General features: G+C 45.1%; 1 protein-coding gene across 7 annotated transcripts in view; it reads left to right on the forward strand.

Annotated features, from left to right (window-relative positions):
• GLI3 (GLI family zinc finger 3) overlaps positions 1-24,813 on the forward strand; it is a 438,381-nt gene that overhangs the window by 343,575 nt on the left and 69,993 nt on the right. For all 7 annotated transcript variants that reach the window (XM_061585984.1, XM_061585983.1, XM_061585985.1 and 4 more), the window contains 2 exons: positions 348-464; positions 1,525-1,665. In XM_061585984.1, coding sequence (XP_061441968.1) covers positions 348-464; positions 1,525-1,665 — 258 coding nt within the window. The remainder of the gene's footprint in view (positions 1-347; positions 465-1,524; positions 1,666-24,813) is intronic.

The following is a 24,813-nucleotide window of genomic DNA, read 5'->3' on the forward strand; positions in this document are numbered from 1 at the left end:
ACACATACACACAAACACACACACACGTGTGTGGATGGATAGATAGATAGATAGATAGATAGATAGATAGATAGATAGATAGATAGATAGATAGATAGATAGATAGATAGATAGATAGATTCACACACACATGTACAGACATACATACTGTGCATTTTGTCATCTGATGAAAGTTTATGCCATAATAAATGTGTTAGTCTTTAGAGTGCCACAAGACTCTGTTGTTTTTGCTCTCCCTTTAGAAATTGGCCAAATAAAGGTGCTCAGAAGGGTCTGCATATATCTATGTTTGAGTGGATGTATTTTGGTCTCAGTCTAACTGTATTTTGGGATGTAAATATGTGCAGCAGAGCAAACCCACGAGTGAGTCTGCAGTGAGCAGCACAGGCGATCCGATGCATAACAAGCGTTCAAAGATAAAACCAGATGATGACCTTCCCAGCCCAGGTGCAGGAAGCATGCAGGTAAAATGATCAGGGTTCACAATATCACCTTTTCACTTAGCTTTTCATCAGTCACAAATTATTGGCACATTTTAGCTCTCTGGTCCTTTTGTGCCAGTGGCCTCAACGCACATACTGTGTACCTATCTCTAATCCTGATAGGCTGTGCATAGAATTTAACATCTATATTGTTTGCTTGTCTAAGAACAGTTGAATACTGCAGTTTTAGCTCCCATGCACAGAAGTCCATAACATTATAATAATCTAAAACTACTGGTTTATTTGTCTGTGTGTACACATGTGCATATGTGCAAATCTTGAATCACTTCAATAAGTCTTCCTTTCTGTTTTCATTCTGAGATAGACAGGACCAATTTTTTTATAGATAAGGAAATGCCAAAGGTAGTAAAGCTACTTAGTCATGGAAAAATGAGTGCTTGCATGGAAAGAGTACAGCTCCCAGGTAGTTTAAAAGCCATGATTCAGAGGAAGTAATCTATTTCTGATGAGTCACCTGAACACCATGCTGCCTGGCCAACAGCTGTATTTAGCTGATGATTGTTGATCACAGTTCTTATGGCATTGGGTCACCTGTGCCTGAAAGGATTGCTGTGTTAAGTATTGTTGATTAGATTTATTGTCCTCCTGATCAATTAGGCTTAAACTAGGTAACAATATTTCCATATCTCATTGGTTTCCAAAACAGTTCTGTATGATAGGCTTTATCTTCTTCATTTCACAAGTTGAGAACTGAGGCTTGCACCAGTGGCAGAGCTAGAATATGAATCTACTCATACATGACCATAGCCAAAAGTTTGAGAAGTGAATGGAAAGTCTAAGCAAAACAGCAAAGTCATCTGTCTTCAGGTTTGATTAGGGAACAGGCAAAAAGTGTCTTGTTTTTCATCCTTTGGTTTTTCAAGATTAACTTTGGGCTTTTGGGTTTTGCCTAAAGGCAATGAATGAGCTGATAAAATCTATATGAGGTTTACTCCCCACACCTTTCTGTTACTTTTGAAACTAGGTATTTTTTTTCTTTATTATCCCTTTTCCCTCTTCTTCTACTCCCCCCGCGCCCCAGGAACCACCTGAAGGAATGACCTTAGTAAAAGAGGAAGGAGACAAAGATGAAAGCAAGCAGGAGCCAGAAGTGGTCTACGAGACAAACTGCCATTGGGAAGGCTGTTCACGAGAGTTTGACACGCAGGAGCAGCTAGTGCATGTAAGTTAATGGCATTCGGGAGCTGGTTTTGAAAACTATGTGACCTTTTCTGTAGGGTCAGATTCTGTGACCCTTTGCTGAGTCAAGTTTCTTAGTGAACAGCACTGCTGACTGGAGAAGAGTTTATGAGTTTCTGTGAATAAAGCAAAACTCTGAGCTTTAGTGTTTGACCTGTTCAGTCAGCTAAAGCTTAGTGTAAAATTCAATAAAGTCTTCAATAGAGAGTGTAATGGCTCTGATCCTGTAAGCCACAAAATACTATTTTGAATCAGAGGCTTTGATAGTTATTGAGTAATAGTAAGCTGAACATGAGTTATTATTAACCTCTTGCCAAGTTTGATTTCCCTCCCCCCCCCACTTTCAAATGGGACTGTAACAATAGAAAAGGGAGTCAGAGAAATACCACCACCACCACCACCACAAAAAGGATTTGTGGTGCATTTTATGTATCAATTTTCTGTTCTGTGTGTAAGCTGAAGTGGATTACTTGGTGGAATGAGAATACATTATGTTATTGCAGTTCCCTTAGATGAAGGCAAAACTGTATAGCATGACTGGCAGGAGAGATAATGCTAGCAACTTAAAATAAAATATTTAATAATGAATCTTATGGTTAACACTTTCTAGTATCCCCTATAATATGTATATTAAAATGAGCATCCAAATTTAGGTAAAAGGCAACATTCATATTTGAAAGTTGACGATCCAGGTGATTTTGAGAAGTGTTCAAACCTAATTTCCTCACTTTTTGGACATATGCGGCTTTAGCCAACTGTCACTGCTGTATCCTTGGGATTTTGGGCATTCACCAAACATGCCAGGGATTGTAAGCAATTTCATGGTCATGTCAACATTTTATTAAATTTGGACATTCACTGTAACATACACAGTATAATCTGAGTTTCTAGGTAAGAACTACATAATAACTAATTAAGGTATATTTATCTGGCTTCATTTATTATTAATTGATTGATTTGTCAAAAGCATCAGTGGAATTTTATATATCAAGTCCTGCAATAGCATACTTTTTTTCTCAAAAACATTGGCATTTGTTTCTTGGCTTGCTGGAATGTTCCATTTGCATCCTGTACTTCTTCCAAAGAACTGAAAACAGCTTCTTAGCTTCACAACAATCCTATGAGCAAGGTGCCCAGTACTCCCACCCATTTATAGCCAAGTAAGGGTTTTTACAGAAATCTATTTATCCCATTTGTAACTTGCCCTTCCTCATGGAGCTTGGGGTAGCTAAAACAGTTGCCATTTTATTTTCCCAGCAGCTCTATTAGGGAAGCCATGATGCCATTTTTAAAAAGTAAAGCAGCTTTGGGAGAGGAGAATTGAGAGTAGAGAAGGAAACGGGGACAGTGGGATGCTTAATCCTTTCCCCACCTGCTGTTTCTCTGCTGCAAACTCCAAATTCCTCTTCCCAGTAGCTTCCTTCCTTCGCCCTCTGGCATGGTTCCAAACGTTTGTTATCCCATGCTCTCTTCTTCCCCATGTTCTTCACTTTGAGTCACCCCCTCCCAAAGCACTTTGTCACTTAAAAAAAGTAGAAGAGGATGTTGTGGTCTAGAATTACACACATTTTCATGTAAGGTATAATTTGGCCCTCAGTGACTTCTGTAGGACTTGGCTATTTGCTGTAAAACTTAAAACTGCCACACAATTTTTTAATTGTCAAAGGAATACTATACTATAGTTTACTGTTATTAGCTGCATTGAAAACTTTTTGGTGGTAAAGAAGAGTATATATATATTATAAATTAAAAATCAAGAAATTGAGACTGATTTTCTAGTCCAACTAAGAATCATAGTGTGCCCTGTAGGTCCATATCTCCAGGTGGTGGGCCCTGTAGGTCCAGATGTCTAGCTTTTGTAAACCAAATAAATCAGAGAGGTGAATTATACCATATACACTAATGTGGGGGCCTATTAAAATCAGTATAGCATATTGCATATTTATTAGAGCATATTCTATTCATTTATTTATCTGATTTCCAGTGTTGGGCTCTCCAACACTAGAGGCATTCAAGAGGCAGCTGAACAGCCACCTGTCAGGTATGCTTTAAGTTGGATTCCTGCATGGAGCAAGGGACTGGACTTGACAGCCTTATAGGACCCTTCCAACTCAACTGTTCTATGATTCTATAGTGCCCTTCCAAATGGAGCGCAGGAGGGAGGGGGCACAGTACAACTAAAACACCATTACAAAATGTTCTGCAAGAACAGTAACAAGCTAAACACGCAACAATTCTTAAAATGCACAGTATCAGCTGTTGGGTTCCTAGAACACCTGATTCCCAAAGGCCCCAGTAAATAAATGGATTTTTAGCTGGCTCTTAAAGACCAGCAGTGAGAGGGGGGCAGCTGTATTTCCCCAGGGAGGGAGTGCCAAAGTCTGGGTGCCACCATTATTATAAACTAGAGTGGTTGTTTTCAACCCTCGTTCTGTGGAAGCTCGTGAGGGATTCTTTGATAAGAAGCATGATAATGGCAAGTAAACTGCTATTCTTCTAGGGCATGTTCTCAGTGGTGCATGGATGGACCTCACCAGTGTAATGTGAAAATTGAGTGTGTACTCTTGGATGCTTCCCTGACCTCTCCAATCCTCAAGGGTTCTGTGGCAGATGACCCAATATATGAAGGACTCAGCAAAATCGCAGCTTTAGTGTTTGCTGCATCAGTAAATACTATATATGGGATGTGCCGACTGCCATGCCAACACTGACTGCCATGCCAATAACATAAGTTGTGGTGTTTCTTCTGCTGTTGCCAGGATCTTTTAGTAGCATTTCTGGTAATTCCGTAATTTAGATGTCAAAGGACAGATCACTGGCATTGATTATCCTAGGTGGAAATAGGTGATATTTTTATTCATTGTCGTCTCACGATTCATGCCTCTTGTACAGTGATTCAAAAATACAGCATGAAACTACCAGATTTCAGTTCATACTAAATTGATACCCAGACTGTCCTTTCTTATGAATGGATAAATAAAATAAATATGCCGACCTGCACAAGAATGATCAACCCACAAAGGTAGATTCTGGCACTGTGGCAAATTTCAGCAATTGGTGCTTATTTTCAAGTGCCCTGTGGTGTTTAGAACTCAGCTTCGTTAACTTTTTTATGATGCATGCACTAACTGAGGCAGTGTGTTAAACTATCAGCTGGTCTGCCTTATTTATAGCACCTATCCACCCTTTCCCTCTACCACCACCCCCGCTCCTGCCATCAGCCTCCCTCTCCCTTTACAGTTAATAGAAAGATTCATGATTCTTCATGGTTGTCTATCTAGTGTCTGACAGCGCTGACTCCCCTTGCTAAAGCAACTCACTATCTATAATTGATATCCTTCTAAGGAATGGGGTGCTGACTGCAATTGAAGGGCTTTGCTGAAAGCTCTTAAATCCTGACAAGTTCTGCCCTTGTTCTGGTTCAGTCACTGAGCTACACTGCTGGAATTCCAGGGTTATTTGAACTTTGTGCAAAAAGGACGCATGTGTTTCACATTAGCAAATCACAAAGTTGGAGAGCAGAACTATGACCTGGACTGCTGGGTTTCCTGCCAGTCTCATTTATAATGCACGGAATGCCTAAAAAAGATTATGTACATATACTACCATTTGAAAACCTTTATTCTTTCCATAACAAAAAAGACCTTGTTTTGCAGTCTCAGTTTGCTGCTGGGCCTTAATCATTCTGCTCTTTAATTAATATCTCTGCCTACAAGATACTATAATTGGGCTGAGCACAAGTTTGTTTTAAATATGTGATAAATTTACTCCTGCACCCACAAGCCAATAAGATACTATGTATTCCACCCCTTCTCTTAGTCTGATTTTCATTGAACCTCAGCTTTTCCCCCAGTTATCTTTTAAATTATAAAATTTAATAGAGATTGGAAGGGCTGTTAAACATCAAGATAAATGCTTGTATCGGAAAATCACCGCAGAAGGAAAAAGACTTGAAGATACTGTAATGCACAAATACAGTGGCAGATATTTGAAATAGTTATGTATTTCTTTGCTATTCCTATGAAGTGATAACTCTTTTATTTAAAAATACATTTGCAAGTACATTATTCAAAGAGATTAAATTTATTTTTCTTGATGTTTTCTTATTGATTTTGTAGCATAAAATTCCTTTCTTTGATGAGAGCTTGGCTGCATAGTAGCAAAGACCAGGAGCTGCATGCCAAAGCCACAGATTTTAAGGCTTTAATTTTCTGAGGTGTCTTGAACAGGGAGACTCAGCTCTAATTGTCCTTTGTTTCATAAAACTAGAGATTCGAGGTGGTGATGCACATTTCTGTCCTCATTGGACACATCCATGAAGTTCAATCAGGACTAGATGAGCACTTCCTTGTGCACCCCTATCAGTTTTACCTGTAGATGTCATTTACTGGATTGGGGTAGCTGTGTGCATATATGTGTATCACTAGATTATCAAAATTATCAATAGGTGACCAGGTTATTGACAACGTCTATTTTATAATTACATTTTAATTAGGGCTATTATTCCAATTAAAGAGATCCTAATTGATTCATCATGAGTTTTAATTGGTTACCTCAGTGGTTCTCAGACAACTTGAAATTGCTGAGGGTCTTGGCGGATCACTTAATGATTTTTCTGCCTGTTTAGCGATTGTAATACACAGTGCTAGATGCTAAAGTGTTGGACCAACTGAATTAAGGTCATGGACCACTGGTAGTCCATAGACCACAATTTGGGAACCCTTGAGTTATCTGATTAATCAATTGATTTAAATTTGAATTTGGGTAAACGCGCTACTTCTGAAGCAAGAAACATACTTCCTTGGTTTTTAGATGGTATATGCATATCCTAATAGAAATAGGGTGTATCCAGTGCTGCTGTTGTGCAAGCATAACAGACTTCTGCTCACATAATGGGACCCCCTTCCTCTCCTCCCCCCTGTAGCCATCCAAGCACCACAACCTTCTGGAGCAGATTTTGAGGGATCATGCACGGGAAAGGAAAGGAAGAGGAAGTCCCATTGTGCAAGAAGAAGTCTGTTCAGTTCATGAAACAGCTGCATTGGATACAGTATCTTAGAATAATCTTAGAAGAGACATTAGCTCTGGAACATCACCATTTCCGTGACCTAAGGGCCTCTATAGGTTACTAGTCCTGTTCCCCTTACTCCAGAGCGGCTATGGACTAAACCTGGGGAGGTGCAACCTGCCCAGTTGCAAATAGCTCAAATTCAATCCTTTAGTAAATATATTTTGCCCGTACAGGACACTGAACTTTTATGAAAGTATCTGTGCTAGCTTGGGCAGAGATCTGAAGGATATGGTCTCAGTAATTTATAAAGGGCTTCTCTCTGCACACTATGGGCTGACCCTGGGGCTCAAACTGGTGTGGGAGGATGACCTTGCCAGACAGGCATTGTTTGCTGGAATGGGAAGTGGCAGAGACTTCCACATGACATATCGTCATGTGTGAGAGTGCCTCTCCTGAAAGTGGTATTTTAATGGTACTGCACACCCTTATAGCTGAGCAGAATCAACCTTGATTTATTGTCTGTGTCAGATCCCAGCCAGGGGAGTGCTTGTCAGAGGAAGACCAGGAGGCTCTGATCTTGTACCCAGTCCTGGCTCAGGCTCCATTTGAGGGTGAGGGGCCAGGGTCCTATGACAAGATCCAGAACAGGCCATCTGAACCTGGGGCAAGTTCAGGCTCTGACATTGAGGCTGAGCAGCCCCCTAGCCCAAGAGAGACCCAGCCCATCTAGAGGAGTGCCTGACTACAGGCCCGGATTCCTTCAGAGTAAAGGTCTGGCTGCAGGTGATCAATGGGAGTCAACTGACATTGGGGTGTGGTTCAGCAGCTCCAGCATAAAAACCCCAGTGCTTGGCTGGAAGGGGTGCTAGAACAATATCTGTACTTCAGCTCTAAAGATTGACTGTGGATCCCAGACTTGTCTTTTGCATTGCCCCTTACCTGTGTTGCTTACAGACTGCTTGGCTTCTGCCTGACCCTCTCGGTTTGGGTTGCCTCTTTAAGCAGTCCGGTGAGGACAGGGCAGTCTGACTGCTGCAGGGGCTGCCATGGGTGGGGGCTGTATTTCCACATTTGGTGGTCATGCCCAATCGTGGCAGCCTTCTGGACTAGGGTGTTCCAAGAAATCTCAGCTGTTATTCGAATTATACCACCAAACCATTGTTCATAATACTGAGAGAAATGCACGATCTTTTTTCTGCTGGCAGTAGCTAAACTAGAAATAGCACACCATTGGCATTCTAGTTTGATGTTCACAATTGAGGGCTGGTAGTGGAAAGTGTGGTATCTTGCTCTGATAGAGTGACTGATGCATCAAAGTTGTCTCAGTAGAGGAATACTGAAGAAAAGCATCTTTGAGGGGATCTGGTGGCCACTTCCGGTGTTTACTAATAGCAAACAATGCAGTAACAGACCTCAAGGACCATAATCTGTCTTTTGGATTGAAATGAGTCAGAGAAGGTAAAAGTTTACTTACCTTTCTATACCCAGTGCCCAGAATTGGCGATGCTGTATCTTGCTCCTTAAGGAACTGTACCATGCTCCTCTTGATTGTATGTACCAGACACTTGTCTATGTTTTGTTTAGTTATTATTTTTATTCTTGCAAGTTACGTTGTACAAAAAAAACCAAGAAATATATATTTGCAAAAAACAAGGAAAAAGCATTATCTTCTATGCGAGAAAGAGTGCCTCTTTTAAGGTGGTGCTTGCCGTCAGCAGTTTTTTAGGAGTAGTTGAATTAAAATAATATGTTTATTTTTAAAAGTCTGCTGCCTGATTAATTGGGAGCACCTTTTTAGTTGACTAAAAGTTTTTTGACCAATTAGTCATTGGAAAGCTCTTGTTTTCATTTTTATCTTTACTTTAAGTGAGTAACTACAAATGAAGCTGTTATAAAGTGTTAGTAGCTATAATATTTATTAATTTGATTCACATATCCTAAAACTTTATTTCCGCAAGGCCAAACTCAGTCCAGATCAACTTAACATGTCCCTAACATGGAACTGTCGCCATGTTTTTGTAAGTTAAAACACAAAGCAATCCTTTGCCTCTACCGCTTGATACTGGCTTAGATCCTGGTTACTGTTTGCTTGGCAATTGACCTCAGATCAGTGCTGTGCCAACTGAGGCAGATTAGCGATGTGAAAGTTCTTCAGAAATGGCTGATTATGTCTGTGACAAACATATACCGAAGCAAGTTGCCTGCCTGATAGTCACGAAAAAGGGTTTCTCAAGTTACCTTCAGGTAAAAAGGAAATAGTTTTTCAAGACTCTCTCATTTATTTAGGCTTTCTATACTTCTTTTCAGGCCATACAGCTTTCTTAGGTAATTCACATCACAGAACAAATTAAATAATAAAATACAAATTTTCCATAGGAGGACTGCCATCAAGCGGGTTATAGCTCCACCTATCGTCCGAAGGCAAGAATGTTTTTGAAGTCAAGACTAGGGGCGTCAGGCCCCTCCCACTCTCCAGTTCATTCTTGCCTTCGTACCGAACAAGTTTGATACTGCTGATAGCGTAGCTTCTAGCTAAGTCTTTTGTGTTTTTTGTGTATTTGTCTGTCAGGGTGTGGAGGTTTTGTTGTCTGTGTATTCCACGTTCTTTCCTTCCCTCTGTCTTGTATTTAACATCGTTTTGTTCGTTATTCCTGGGGAATTCCTTGGGGGGGGTTCTCCCTTGCCCAGACTGTTTTTTTCCCCAGGTTTTAGCCTAACGGCTCTTAGAGAGACCGCGGCTGCGGTTCTTTCTTTTCTCAGGTGGGAGCTTGCGGCTGCAGTTCTCTCTTTTCTCAGGCGGGAGCTTGCGGCTGCAGCTCCCTGCTTTACCCCGCCGCTTGTTTTGTGCCCTTATGGATTCACGTCTCCCACAGGAGCCTGCTCTGGCAGCTCCCTCTTGTTTTTAGTCCCTGGCCATTTGGGTTCCTGCCTTCTCGGTACGACCACGGCTTTTTTCCTCGTGGCGGTCCCTTTAAAACTCCCCCTCCAGGAACCTGCGGCTGCGGCTCTCCTACCTTACCTCTTAGCGGCTCTTATCCTTGGGCTGCTCTGACTTCCCGGACTCGTTTCGTGGCTTTTAAAAAATCTTGCCACGACGGTCTCTGCAGCCGGTGGCTGCGGCTTGTTCCTCTGCTACTGCCTCAGCTGCTTCGGCATCTCACCGGCCGTCCTGCCTCCCTGACAGAGTCTCTTCTGCCTGGCTTTTAGAGCCGCGATTATGTTTATCAGCCCCACGGCTGTAGCACGTATTGAGGCTGTGCTTGGCAACCCCCTTTTCAGTTCGCTGGTGCTCCTCAGTATCCGCCATTGCTCCTTCTTCATATTCCGCCATTTTTGATTAAAAATTTTCCCGCTCATTTTACGGGCGCCATTTTGTTTGTCCCCTTTTTTTCCTGCCCTTTCTGTTCAGTCTATTCAGTACTAAACAAAGGGGGGTTTAGCTGGCAAGGGCTCCTTGTATGTATGCTGCAGATAGGATCCTATCTACACGGGCTCCTCTACCACACGACTACTGCTGCTGCTTCTTGCAACTACCTAATCACTGCAACTATTTGAACCTGTACTTTTGTGACTGTATCATCAAGGCTGTTTGAACTGTACATTCTGCCCCATTCATGGCCGTGTACCAGGACTGTCTGAACTGTACATTCTGCCCCATCCGTGGCCATGTACCAAGGCTGTTGATACTGTACATTCTGCCCCATCCGAGGCCGTGTACCGACTCTATTAACATTGTACATTCTGCCCCATCCATGGCCGTGTACTTAGCCTGTTCAGGTCTGTGCATTCTGCCCCATCCGTGGCCGTGTACTGTAACCCATAGCAAATATAAGATGGCGGAACAGCCAGCGACGACTCAGATAGCCAAGCCGAAACCATCTAAGGTGGCCAAGCATAAGCACACCAAAGCAATTGCCAAAACAAAACATCTTTCCAGCCACAGTAAAACCAAGCGCCCACACTATGTCTCTGTTCCGGCTTCCGATGGAGCAGCCCAGGAACAGTTAACGAATTTATTTCACTCTCCCACTGCTTCCTCCGAGGAGGAGGACTTCGCTGGGTTTCCGGAACAGCCAACTACCAGCCAGCCCCCTCCCATATTACCGCTCAGGGCTTATCCATCGTCACAGCCTACTGGGCCGCCTCTACAAGCGCAACCATCTGCTTCACCGGGGCTGCAGCTGTCTCATGAGTTCCTATCACAACTACAAGGCATGCTGTCATTTTTTACTCAAACACAGTCACCGCCACAAGTCCCCGCCATACCTCAGCACAGTATGAACCACTATGTATGTAATGAGGCAAATCCATCATGCTCCCCAAATCCTTTTGACATCGCCAGAGGCAGATTTATTGATGACGTTTCTTGTGGGGAAGAGTCACCCTTTGCTGTACAAGCCAAAGGAGACGAATGGAGTGATCATTCGGAACATGAGGAGGATATCGCCTGTTTGATGCCTCAGATTATCAACCTTTGGCTCGCAGAGTATTGAACACCCTTGGTCTCCAAGCTACACAACCGGCAGCTACCGCTCCCGCTATTAAAGGGGCCAGGGTCCTGAAATCCCCCACTCCAGCAGAGCACTACCTTCCGGTGCCAGATCCCATTGCCAAACTGGCCAACGACGAATGGTCTCATCCATTACAAACTCACTGCTTCAACGCCCTTGCGGACAGACTTTATTCTCTGGCTCCGGACTTTACCAGCAGACTGGCTGTTCCTGGCATAGACAAGCCGATCTCCAGTCTCGTCTCTAGATCCCTTTTGCCGAGGGAAGGAGACTCCCATCTAAAGGACGCCACTGAGCGGAGGCTGGACTTTGCCTTACGCAAGAATCATGAGGCCACCGCCTTCTCCATGCGAGCCTCCGCATCAGCTTCCATCTTTTCCGGGGCAGCGATGATGTGGTTGGACGACCTTTTAGAGGATACTAATCCCGATCCTGTATCTCTGAGGAGGTCACTGATAAAATTGCGCAAGACAGCGGCGTTTGTAGCTGATGCCACCTTGGACGCAAATCAACTGGGAGCACGAGCTATGGCAGCTCAGGTAGTCGCTTGACGGACCCTCTGGCTCCGTCACTGGCAAGCTGACTCTACAGCCAGAGTTAATTTATCAAGGGCACCTTATTCCGGATCTTTACTCTTCGGCGAGGAAGCCCTAAAGGCAGTGCTTGTTGACCCCAAGGATGCTCGAAAGCCTGTTTTGGCTACTGTTAAGAACGTTGATCACAGGCCTTTCAGGCGTTTTCCCTCATACCACACGATCCAGCCCTTTCGAGGGACACGGCCCGGGGGATGAGGCCGCGAATTCCGAACCTGTGATTTCCATGCCTCCAGGGGGGGCTGGAACCGGCGTTTCCCAGTCAGAGGTCAGTACCAGGGGTGCAGAGGTACCCCAACTTCCTCATATAGAGGAGGGTCTCGCCAGCACAAACAGTACTGACGCTATACTGGTTGGGGGTAGACTGCTTCTGTTTGGAGACCATTGGCTGCGTCTGACTCAGATCCATTGGATCAGAGATCTTTTTTGTTATGGCTATGCACTAGAGTTTTGGATGACCCCTCCAGACAGATTTCATCCTTCTCCTTGTCCTAGGGCATCAGCCAGGCACTGCATCATGCAGACCGCCATACATCACCTCTTGGACATAGCGGCGATAGAGCCAGTCCCTACAACAGAGAGGTCGGAAGGGGTGTACTCCTATTTGCTGTGCCCAAACGAGATCTGTCATGGAGGGCGGTATTGGACCTCAAGTTCATTAACTGTTTCGTAAAGTATCGAAGGTTCAAAATGGAATCCCTCCACTCCATTATAGAAAGCCTTCAAGAAGGAGACTTCCTGGCTTCTATCGACCTAAAGGAAGCGTATCTCCATGTACCTATCTGCATAGCCCATAGAAAATTCCTTCAATTTGCCTTTGGCTCCCAGCATTTTCAATATCGAGCTATGCCGTTCGGCCTCTCTTCTGCCCCAAGAGTATTTACCAAGGTGCTACTCATACTAGTGGCTTACCTCCGACTTCAAGGGGTCCATATCTACCCCTATTTGGACGATCTTTTAATACGGGCGAGTTCCAGGCAGCTGGCTCATCACCATCTAACGCTCACGCTCCATGTTTTGCAGGCCTACGGCTGGCTAGTCAATTTCGACAAAAGCCATCTTCAACCAACCCAACGCCTACAACATCTAGAGGCGATGTTGGACACCCTGCAGGCGACGGTGTTCCTGTCTCCAGACCGCATAACTGCCATCACAGACATTGCTCGTTCTCTGATGCGCCACACAACCGCAGACGTCATGCTTTTAGCCAGCGCCCTCGGAATGTTGGTGTCCACCATCCATATTGTGCCATGGGCTCGAGCTCACACGCGCCCACTCCAGTGGGCTTTGTTACCGTTTCAACAGGACATCGCCAACTCAAACCATCGAGCGATCCCCCTGAGCTCATCACTGCGTCTGTCATTCCGCTGGTGGACGAGGGTTCAACACCTCACCCAGGGCACTCCATTCAGAGAACCCCGCAGGACTGTCATCACCACAGATGCCAGTCTCCTCGGCTGGGGAGCCCACTGCAACTCCCAGTTCATTCAGGGGGGTTGGACCACGGCAGAGCAGACTCAGAGCATCAACTGGCTGGAATTGAAGGCTGTCCATTTAGCTCTGCTCCATTTTCAATCTCTGTTCCACTTGGACCATGTTCTCATTCGAACGGACAACACGTGTGCCAAATCTCATTTAAACAGACAAGGGGGGACCAGGTCCCGTCCTCTGCAGAACCTGTCTTCCCTCATATTCGACTGGGCAGAGCAACATCTGCAATCCTTGAAAGCAGAACATCTCAGAGGAATTTGGAATGTGACAGCAGACTGGCTCAGCAGACAACAGGTCTTTCCGGGAGAATGGAAACTTCATTCAACCATTTTCCACCATCTCCAGTGTCGGTTCGGCGTCTTCTCAGTCGATCTATTTGCCTCCAGTCGCAATTGCCAACTACCCAGGTACTTCGCTCGATACCTGGACACGACAGTGGAAGCGGTGGATGCCCTGTCGCTACCGTGGCCGGATGGCCTATTGTACACCTTCCCTCCAATACCACTGTTAGCCAGAACCTTGAGGAAGGCGCGACGCGAGAGGGCCAAACTGGTTCTGATAGCTCCATATTGGCCCTGTCGACCGTGGTTCTCGGAGTTCCTTGCCATGTCAGTGACGGACCCTTGGACGCTCCCGGTCAGGCCAGACCTCTTATCCCAGGGCCCAATCTTGCATCAGGATCCCAATTGGCTCAAGCTAACAGCGTGGCTTTTGAACGGGGACATTTAAGGGCTGCTGGCCTCTCTGATGCTGTTATTGACATTATCTTGGCCTCGAGATGTCCATCCACTACTCGTATATATCAACATACTTGGGTGGCATTCTCCAGGTGGTGTCAGTCCCAACACCTTGACCCTTCTCAGGCCACAATACAACAGATACTACAATTCCTTCATAGGGGCCTCCTGATGGGACTTAGACCCAACACCTTACGTAGACATGCGTCTACTCTGTCGTTCATCCTTTCAGTGTCCTCCACTGGTGCTCCTATTGCCTCGCACCCGTTCATCAAATGTTTTCTGAGGGGAACCGTGTTACACTCACCGGCTGTAGTCCACCATTTTCCCTCATGGAGTCTGTTGAAGGTCCTACAGGCTTTACAACGCCCTCCGTTCGAGCCCCTTCGGACTGTGCCTTTACGTCTGTTGTCATTCAAGGTCCTGTTCCTGATGGTGATCACCTCCGCGAGACGAGTTTCTGCCCGCCATCTCTGTGTTTTTCACAAGGACTCTGTTGTGCTGAAAACTGATCCTGCCTTCCGTCCCAAGGTCAATTCAGTTCTCCATTGCAATCAGGACATTGTGCTTCCTTCATTCTGCCCGAGTCCTACTCATCCTCTAGTGAAGGCTTGGCATCCATTGGATGTTCGGAGGGCTCTCAAGACTTACCTGAACAGGACCCAGGATATACGACGGACTGAGTCTTTGCTTGTATCCTTTCATCCACGTTCTATGGGGCATAAAGTAGCTAATTCCACCTTATCCCGCTGGTTGCGGGCATGTATTACCTTAGCCTATGAGTCCCTTAAGCTTCCAGTTCCGGCTAGCATAACAGCTCATTCCACTAGATCAGCGGCCAGTACGGCTGCTTTTGCTACCAACGCTCCTGTTGCTGATATTTGCAGAGCTGCTGTTTGGTCTACCCCACACTCGTTTATAAGGCATTATAAAATAGATCGTTATGCCTCTGCCGATGCTTCTTGTGGCAGATGAGTGTTGCAACAGGTTCTTAATGATGATTAGGATGTGGGTGGTCCCTCCCTGTTATGGGCTGCTTTGGTACATCCCGCTTGATGGCAGTCCTCCTATGGAAAATGGACCATTGGTCTCACCTGAAGGGTGATTTTCATAGGAGGACTGCCATCACAACCCTCCCAGTTGGAGGATACCTAGATATTTTGGGTTTTTTTTTCATATATTCCTGTTACGCTATTATATTTATTTATATTAGATTAGATTTACTAGTGAAGTCAAGACTGTTAGTAATGTTATATCGCTATGTTAGAGTCATATTATTATGATTATTGTTATTGTGTGATGTCTTTCCTGGTAGGCCCGTTGGCCTTTTCTCCTGCATTTTTAGATATCTCTTTCAACTCACTGCGAATGAACTGGAGAGTGGGAGGGCCCTGACGCCCCTAGTCTTGACTTCAAAAACATTCTTGCCTTCGGACGATAGGTGGAGCTATAACCCGCTTGATGGCAGTCCTCCTATGAAAATCACCCTTCAGGTGAGACCAATGGTCCATTTCACAGTAAAAGTAACAATTCAGTCTAAAAACTAGCAATAAAATATTAAAAGAGAAAAGAAATAACAGCACTGATCAAATTACGGTTAAATTATACATAAAACACAAATCCACCTTGAATTAATAAGTTAAAAGCAGATGTAAACAGCAGGCTCTTTGTAGCCTGTTTAAATAAGGGAGCGAAGCACATTTCTCATAGAAGGGAGTTCTATAATGATGAGGTCACCACAGAAAAGCCCTGTCTCTTGTATCTGCTAGTCAGAACCTTACCAGTGGACTTGCAGAAAGAGTCTCCACAGCAAATCTTAAAGGCAAGGCAGGGTCATATATGTGCAGGCAGACCTTCAGATAACCTGGTCTCCATCTGTTTATCAATCAATCAATTTTATTGAATAAGTCTTCAAACTATATCAAATACAGTAAAAACAAGTGCAGATTTAAAGACAGTCAGTAAATACATACGTATTAAAACAAATAACTAAAATCTAAAATATTATAATATTAAGAACATTATAAATGCCTCACATGACTTAAATACAGTTACATGGCTCACTCAGTCTGTTTAGGATAGGTATTAACCAGCACTTTGAATTGGGCCCAGTAGCTAAAGTAGACTGCTAGGAGTCTAACTGCCAACCTAGACAATAAGTAAAATGTGTGAATGTGTTTCATGAAAATTAAATAGCGAGGGTGGGGGTGCAATCAGGACCATGGTGCAGAGGAAGATTAACCTTTCATACCTGCGCACCAGACCTGATGAAAATCTTTCCAAGATGCATTTTGTACTGGGAGGGAAGCTGTCATTGGCACCAGCGTTAGCTTCCTTGGCAGGCTGAATTGCCATTTCAGAGAGATTATTTTTATCAGGACTACAGAACAAGGAAAAAGGGTTAATCCCTGTTCCCCATGCATTTGCTCTTACCTCTGCTCAGTAGGAACCAGCAAGGCAACAGGAGTCTCACCACCTTCAAACACACAAACTTGCTCCAACAAAACCTGGCATTGACTGAGACCTTATAAGACCCTCCATTCAGATTACTGCTCTTAGGCTCCACCCCCCACCTGAGGCATGTGACTGCTCAAAAGGGACAACCACCTCACTTGAATGCAAGTGTTTCTCCTATGTGTCTTTTCATCTGGTGTGCTCCCTGCACGATTGGTCAAGCATTGTGGAGTAGGGAGTGCTTGGTTTCTTGGGTGTATTCGGTTCAAGCAAAGGTGGCTGTGAGGTTATTGGCTTGCGATCTGTGGATTCATGACTAATCACCTCAGATTCTTAGTGAGGGACTTGGTACTGTTCCTCAGCTAGCAGTGTATCAGCCCTGGGCTCACCCTTCTCTGGCAAAAACACATACAGGAAATGCATTCTCAGAGTTTACATGATGTTTAGTTTGAATCTCAGAATATTGATTTTCATTCTCTGGGCAGGCTGAAAGATACTGCTGAGGGTCTTACGAGTCCAACATGAATTTGAGTTCAACAGGGAGAGCTAAAGAAACTAGTAACTCAGAAATAAAGGATTATCAAGCACTGCTAAATAGAAGTAATGGGAAGTGCAAAGCTATTTATATTGCACTAGCAGGCTTTCCACCTTCCAGCCCCATCAAGACACATGAAAAGTATAGATGGAAGGGATCAGGAAAGACTCTTCTACCTGGCAGCTGCTCTTGTCTCATTGGGGAGGGGGGACTCATACTTTTGAGAACCACAGAAGAATCTAGAAAAGTTTAATTAGATTTCCAAATTTTGTAGGTATATTAATGTATTTATTAATTTTTGACATTTAGTGTATTATGAATTATTATATAGCCATCATAGCGGCTGTATACTGTAGCCAGCATGGATTTTTTCATATTCCACCATGTGAAATTGAAAATGCTCCCCATGCCATTCTGCTGTTTCCCATAAGCTCATTTCAAAACAAAATCTTACAAAACGTATAGTCCTGAACTCAGAAACACTTGCTTAATAACCCTCTAAATTCTCATGGCAATACACAAAACACTCAGAGAAAATCCGTCAAGAGTTCAACGTCTAAAATGAGAGTAAAATAATCCAGAGTCCTGTTGGACATTTTCCTGTTGAAATTAATTGAAAATCAGCCATGTTCACAGAGTATCTGTAATCCTATTACTGACTTTGCCCTATACTCTGACCTTCATCTTCTGCAGTTTAAAAGTTTACAAAATGCATGGCTGATTTTTAATTAATTTAAGAAAATTAACATTGGTGTCTATGATAGCACAGGCATGCTTAGCAAGAACCAACTGTCAGTGTTCTACAAGCCAGACTAACAGCTAGTTGGCTTCCCTAATTAGGAGCCACACCCACGCCAGACATTTATTTCACTTTAAACAGTCATGGCTTCCCTCAAAGGATCCTAGGAAGTGTAGTTTGTGAAGGGTGCTGAGAGTTGTTAGGAGGCTCCTATTCCCCTGACAGAGCTCCAGTGGCCAAAGTGGTTATATCTGGCCATTGTAGTTCTGTGAGGGGAATAGGGTATCTCCTAACAACTCTCAGCACCCTTCATAAACTATACTTTCCAGATTCTTTGGGGGGAACCCATGCCTGTTTAAAGTAGAATAAATATATTGTGTGGATGTGGCCAGGGACAGCCTTGGTTGGAAGTCAACATGTGTCTGCTGTAGAATAAAAAGGGGGGACCCTCCAAAATAATGATGCTATTAACAATGTTTTCCTTTTGAAAAGGGGCTTTCCCTCTGCCCAGTGCCTACCTCCCAATCTCCTCCCCTCCCTTCCTTTCTTCCCCTCCCCAGCAGTACAGTCTCTCAGAGAGGAGGTCAGGTCTCCTGGTCCCTTGGTGCATTCACAATAGGTGCCCAATTTCCCTACTTTTTAAAGTTTGATAGAAATATCAATAGGGTTTTTTGTCTGTTACTGGATACAGATCTGGTTACAGTGCAAACTGTTTATGTCATTTAATGTGCCTTGTGCTAAACCACTAGTTTTCAATCTTTTCCCCCACTCTGATTCACAAGCTAAAACCCTTAAACATCTGCAACAGAAACCCAGTGCGTTGCGGAGGATTCTGGGGCATGACCTCAAGTTCACAATTAATTCATGTGGGATTCTGGCCAGACTTGCTGTTGCCCCCTTTTGAATCGAGTTGAACTTTGGATTTTTGAAACTGAGAGTATGTTCTGGAACTCCACCACTGCTCCTCAGATGCTGCACATTGCGTTGGGAGGTGGTAGCGGTGGCGGAGTGCAAACTGTTTTTCAGAGAGGTGGGTTTGCCTTTACTGATGTTCTCAATGAGAAACCTCTGATAAAATATAAAATGAGGCATTTGTATCTGTAACCATCAGTTTGTCTTCAGTTGATTACCCCATTCATCAATTACCACATCATTCCTTCCCCATAAATTAAATTAAATGGAGGCTGCAATCCTTTTCTTCACTAGCATTAACAAACAGAGGAAGTGTTTAATTTCTTTGACATCAATCTACATGTCACTTAATGAGGAAGAAAGTCAGCAGATTTGTAAAGAATACATCGGGAGAAGTCTGCTGAAACCCAGAAAGATGCTGCTCTGCTCTTCAGGGGCACAAAGTGACTCTCCCACCATAAAAACTGAGACATCCTCCTCAGACACACTGGCCTCAACTCACTCACTCATTCCAGGTTTTTACAAAATAACTTGTTAAAGAGGAGTAAAGAAGTGGGTTAACACTACAAGCAGATAGTGTAGGTTAAACTAGGATTTCAGCAGGCTTGAATCTTACATTTTAGCACAGGAACTGCTCTTTGGCAGTGGAGAAGATTCATGGTCCAGAATTCATGTTACGATAAACTGATGGATCACCATAAATTTGGATTTGTGGGTCACCATACCAAACGGTTTGGAATCACTAAGGTAAACGTCCCACCCCCTCCATTTTCATTCTTAGGCAGTTCATTTACCCCCACACCCAAGTAGAAGACACAGAGACAAGGCATTGGAGTAAATGTTATATTTATGAAACGATAACAATATTGAAACAAGAATTGAATATCTGCAATTAACCAAATTAGAACTTATGCACAGGTGAGTAATTCAACTACTTCTGGTAGGGAAGACTCCCCCCAGGCCCCTGGGCATGTTGTACAGCATGTGGCTGTGACCCACCAGTCAAGGAGGTGGAATAACTTTCCCTCCTTGCTGGGTGAGCCTTAGGTGTGGATCTCCCATGTGCACCCTGGCTCGCTGTACTCGTGTTTACCTTGATGCATGTGACAGTCCACAAAGTGGCACCCCGCAGTTCACCCCAGATTGAAGGCCTGTTGGATCCCTGAAGGGTGCCCCTTACCCAATAATGCCTCAGTATACCTAATTGCAACACCCAAATTCCTCACCTGCCCAAACGCAATGCCAGCAGAGGCAGACAACTCACACTTGTCCTCCTCTCCCCATAAGACCAAAGAGGGCAGACAAGCCCCTCTGAAGGTCCTCTGAAAATATATCACAACCCTTGTCTGATAAATGGACCCCATCATTTCTGTAGAGATGTGGGATATATGCCCCATCCAGCACCAGCTTTTTCTCCCTTCTGTTCACCCCATGCCGAGCGACATCTATTTTGTTGGGATGAACAGCCCCCCTCCAGACTCACCTCTCCAACAATGCGGACCAAACCACCAACATCTTGGGAAAGTTATGCCTGATCCATGAAAGGTCATGACGGATCCAATGAAAAACATCCAATCCAGGCCACTGTACCAAATCATTTTCTCCTAAATGAATAACCAGAATGTTAGCTGGGAGGCCACCTGCTGCAACTATAGATTGTGGGTAAGAGCTCCTCTGAAAGCATGCCACGCCTGGCCTGCCACTGCAAGGTAGTTTTGGCGGAAAGGCGAAGCTGGATGCTGGAGTCTGAAAGCAGCATGTCAGAGAGCCCAGAACAGAATAGAGTGGCCACACAATAGCAAATGTGCAGGACCAGACATTAGGCCACCACCTAAGAAACAAAATGAACAATTAGATTAAAACCAAGTGAACATGAAAGACACAACATGAACTAAAGCAGGTTGCTATCTGCCCATGGCTGTACTGGTAAGTACATGCCAAAGACCCCAAGTCAAAGGCATTTGCAGATCGCTATCTGCCCCTGCCAGTATCGTTCACAATGCTCAAGGCTGGATATACACCTCAAATGCAGCAGATCACCGTCTGCCAATCTCCTGTATGTTACTTGCAGGAATACCCGCCAGAGTCGCTGTAGTGGCCGCTCCAATGCGGAAGGAATGGAAGGCATAGACTCCTGGGTTGCGGCCACAAGTCATCAAGGACTTTTTAAGTACTGCCCCAAACTGGAACTGAGTTAAGGCCACCCCATTCACATGGATGAACAAGTACCCTGGACCTGGCAGCTGCACTTCCAGGTAAGCCCTCAAGGCTGCCACAGGGCACAGTTGTAATATGGGACATGACCCAAATCAAACCACATTTCCCCTGGCTTTCTGGTCCGTCTTGGACCTTCGCAAATGAAGCTGTACCTCCGTTTGGGACATTGAACAATCACTTAACATTAAAGCCCTGGCAAAGGTGTCACTCCTGGAGCTTACAAGCAGCTCACTGGGACAAAAAGCGCCATAGAAAGCAATCAGTACTGCCCCTGTGAACAAAATGGCCTCATAACTAGAAAAGCATAAATTCCATAATTGTGGTAAAATCTGTAATATTACATCTGGGGTAAAGGGTCGGTGCTAGTCAGGCGACACAGTGCTCACTCTTGACCAGACTTCTAACATCTTGCGAATCCTAAAGTCTGAAGTGTGTTCTGTGAAGCTGCCCACCCTGGAATAAAACGCCAGGGCATACAGATGGTCACCAAGGGTACTAACTGCCCTACCTTTAGCTTGCAAGGAAACAAGGAAGTGCACAAGTTGACCCACTGGAATAGGCCAAAGTTGCTGAAGGCCATGTTCCTTACAAAATTCCCACAGCTCCCGACATCTACGGAGATATGCCTTTCTGGTGCTGAGGGCCAATGCTGCTGAAATGGTGGCTTCCGCCTCTACTTGCCAGTGTTCCATAGGCTTATGGGCATCCTGACCGGGTCGGGTGAAGCATCGGGGGTCAACTCCCCAAAACACTCCATTTGGAACCGAGAAAAGGCATCAGCACTGCTATTTTGCAGGCCCGGAACATACCATGCCACAAATAAGATGTTAAAACGCAAGCTCTGCAGAACAAACGCCCTGACCAGCCGCGTCACTCCAGCTGACCGGGAGGTCTGTGAGTTAATGACTTGTACAATAGCCTTATGGTCACACCAGAACTTCACAGTGTGGTTCTGGAAGTCAATAGGCCAAAGGTGAACAGCAACCACAATAGGAAAAAAATTGAGAAAAGTCATGTCTAAAGTTGCCCCTTCCTCCGTCCATGCCTTAGGCCACCTCTCAGCATACCATTGCCTCCGAAATATAAGCTCGAAACCTATACCTCCTGCTGCATCAGACATTACTTGCAGCTCAGCTTCCAACGAGAGTTCCTGTCTCCAGAAGGAAACGCCATTAAACTCACCAGTAAAGGTGAGCCGCATGCAGAGGTCTCCACACATGCCTGCTGAAACCCGCAAGTAATGATACCTATTGTGCACCCCTTTCATGGCGTCACAGAGACTCCTAAGAAAGGTTCTGCTGGGTGATGTAACCTTCGAGGCAAAAACAAGGTGGCCCACGACCTCCTGAAGTTGCAGGAGTGTAAGCTTCTTAGCAACAACTGCAGCTTGTAGCCTATCATGCAGAGCATAGAACTTCTCAATAGGCAATCTTGAACACTGAGTGACAGAGTCAAGCTCAACGCCAAGAAAGATCAAACAAGAAGCCAGCCCCTCGGCTTTTCCCAGGGCCAGTGGCACACCCAGGTACTCAGTGAGTTTGTCAAAAGTTTTAACAAGGTGACTGCACTGATTGGTGCTGGCAGGTCCCACAAACAGAAAGCCATCTAAATAATGGGCCTTCAGGAGGGAACCAGACCATTTGCGAACCACGCATTCTAGGAAAGTGCTAAAAGTTTCAAATGCAGAGCAAGAGATAGACTAACCCATTGGCATTGCCCGATCGACGTAGAACTGCCCCTGGAACTGAAAGCCCAGCAAATCAACATCCCTGGGATACACTGGCAACAAGCAAAAGGCTGACTTTATGTCACATTTCGTAAGTAGCACCCCTTTTCCCGCTTGCCGCACAACCCTAACCGCCTCATCAAAGGATTATACCTGACAGAGGATGCTTCTGTGGGGATTCCGTCATTAACTGAGCCTCCCTTAGGAAAGGACAAATTATGTATAAGACGGTATTCCCCTTTTTGTTTCTTGGGTACAATACCCAGAGGCGAAATCCGTAATTCAGGGAAAGGGGAAAGGGGGCGATATTCTGTCTGCTTCAACATAAACCACCTCCTCACGGCCGCAAATTGAAGGCTGGTTAGGGGTCTGGACAGAAATCCGTGGACCCCTGTAAGGTTTATGGAATCCCTCAGAAAATCCAGCCCCCAAATATGCTGCTGCTGCTATGTCAAGGTACATGTCAAGAAGATGAAGCAGAGGGCATATAGGGCTACTGGCTTTTCGGCACATTTGCGCCTCCCTGGCCCCTTTCTTAGGTGTGTATTGCTCTCCCCATTGGGGTCTAGCCTGGCAGAGACGGCTGCAGGAGGAACTGGGGTGTCCCGCCCGCAGATGCCACAGGCATGCTTGAAGCGACAAGGCCGATTGGTACACTGCCCCAAACTGTTGTAACTCCAGCACACCTGGTGGGATTGAACCCACTGCGGCCCCTGGCCACTGCCAGGAGCCAGCACCTGTGCTTTTGCCAGGAGATGTCCACTATCTGCACGCTCCCCTTGCGAGGGTTGAGCAGGTGTTATGCTCCTCAGCCACAGAGCCTGATGCTCTACATCCCAATGCAATTTGGGATCAAGGGCAGCCCGCTGATGAAAATCCTTGTCATGACAGAGCCAGGCTGTACCAGCAAAATCACAGAAAGCCCTGTGAATGATATCCTGATATTTAATCATAGACAAGGCTCTCGATGGGTATGCCTGCATCATGACACCCATATACAGGCATACCCCACTTTAACATACGCAATGGGACCAGAGCGTGTATGTAAAGTGAACATGTACTTAAAGTGAAGCAATTATTTATGCATGTACTGCACTGCAATCGCCACTCGATGGCAGCGGCGTCATGCCATTAAGTGTCCGTTATTGCGAAGCGCACGTACTTTAAGCGGGGTATGGCGGAGTATGGAGCATGTACTTTATAGCGAGGCGACTTTAAGTGAAGCGACTTTAAGCGGGGTATGCCTGTATACTGTATAGGCATTGGGCCATATCCTATCCACCCTCTTTTTCCTGGCAGCCTCCTTGTCTTTGGAATCTTCCCCTTATTTAGACTTGACTTCAGCCTCACAAAACGATGACGTAAAAATATCAATGCATTTGCCCCTCCCAATTTTTTCCTTAGTTGCCTGTAGGAGGTGGTCTCCTAAAAGGAGGGACGTATCTCCCTATGGGTATATCCCCATTAGTAGGGGCAGTGTCTGAGTCCCAGACTGACCTGTTGTTGGAGGCTGCCACGGGCGATTGAGGCTGCACAGGAACCAGGACACCCCCCATGTAAACTGACTGAGGCGGGGGAACAATGACACCCTCCTGACCTGTGTGTTTTAATAGGCTGGTGGGTGCAGGTGTTGGTGAAGACTCACCCGACAGCAGAGATGAAGCACTAAGTGGGGTGTCACTAGGAACAGGAACCACTGCCATCTCCAGAAGTGAAGGAGAAACCCCCGGTGTGGACTGCCAAATTGACTTTGTAGGTGAAGAAATAGCCGATCCCCTGAAGACTGAGGAGAGTCGAGGTTGACGGTAACACAACAATCAGCCGTCTCCTTCTCAAGAACAGTGACCCTGGAAATGAGATCACACAAAACGTTAGGCCAAGATGCCAACCTCGCAGAATTTTTAGCTGGGGCTGGCTGCACTCAAGGGCTTCAATTCGGGCCACAAGTGCGCACACAGTGGCCAAATCCTCATCCTCTGAAGATGCCTGCTGCCGCCATGGGCACTTGGCAGCCTGCTTGACCACTTGAACATCTCTCTTCTGCTTTGCTTTCTTGGGGTGAATCCTGCGGAGCCTAATGGGAAGACTAAGAACCAGTAGAGTAACAGCCAAAAAGTCAACAACTAGTAAGCAAGACCCCACTGAGTACCAAATTAGCAATCTATTACCAACTAATACAAAATACCAAATTAACTATCCAACTGC

Source organism: Rhineura floridana, chromosome 10 (genome assembly GCF_030035675.1).
Source record: "Rhineura floridana isolate rRhiFlo1 chromosome 10, rRhiFlo1.hap2, whole genome shotgun sequence".
In the NCBI taxonomy this organism is placed as follows: Eukaryota; Metazoa; Chordata; class Lepidosauria; order Squamata; family Rhineuridae; genus Rhineura; species Rhineura floridana.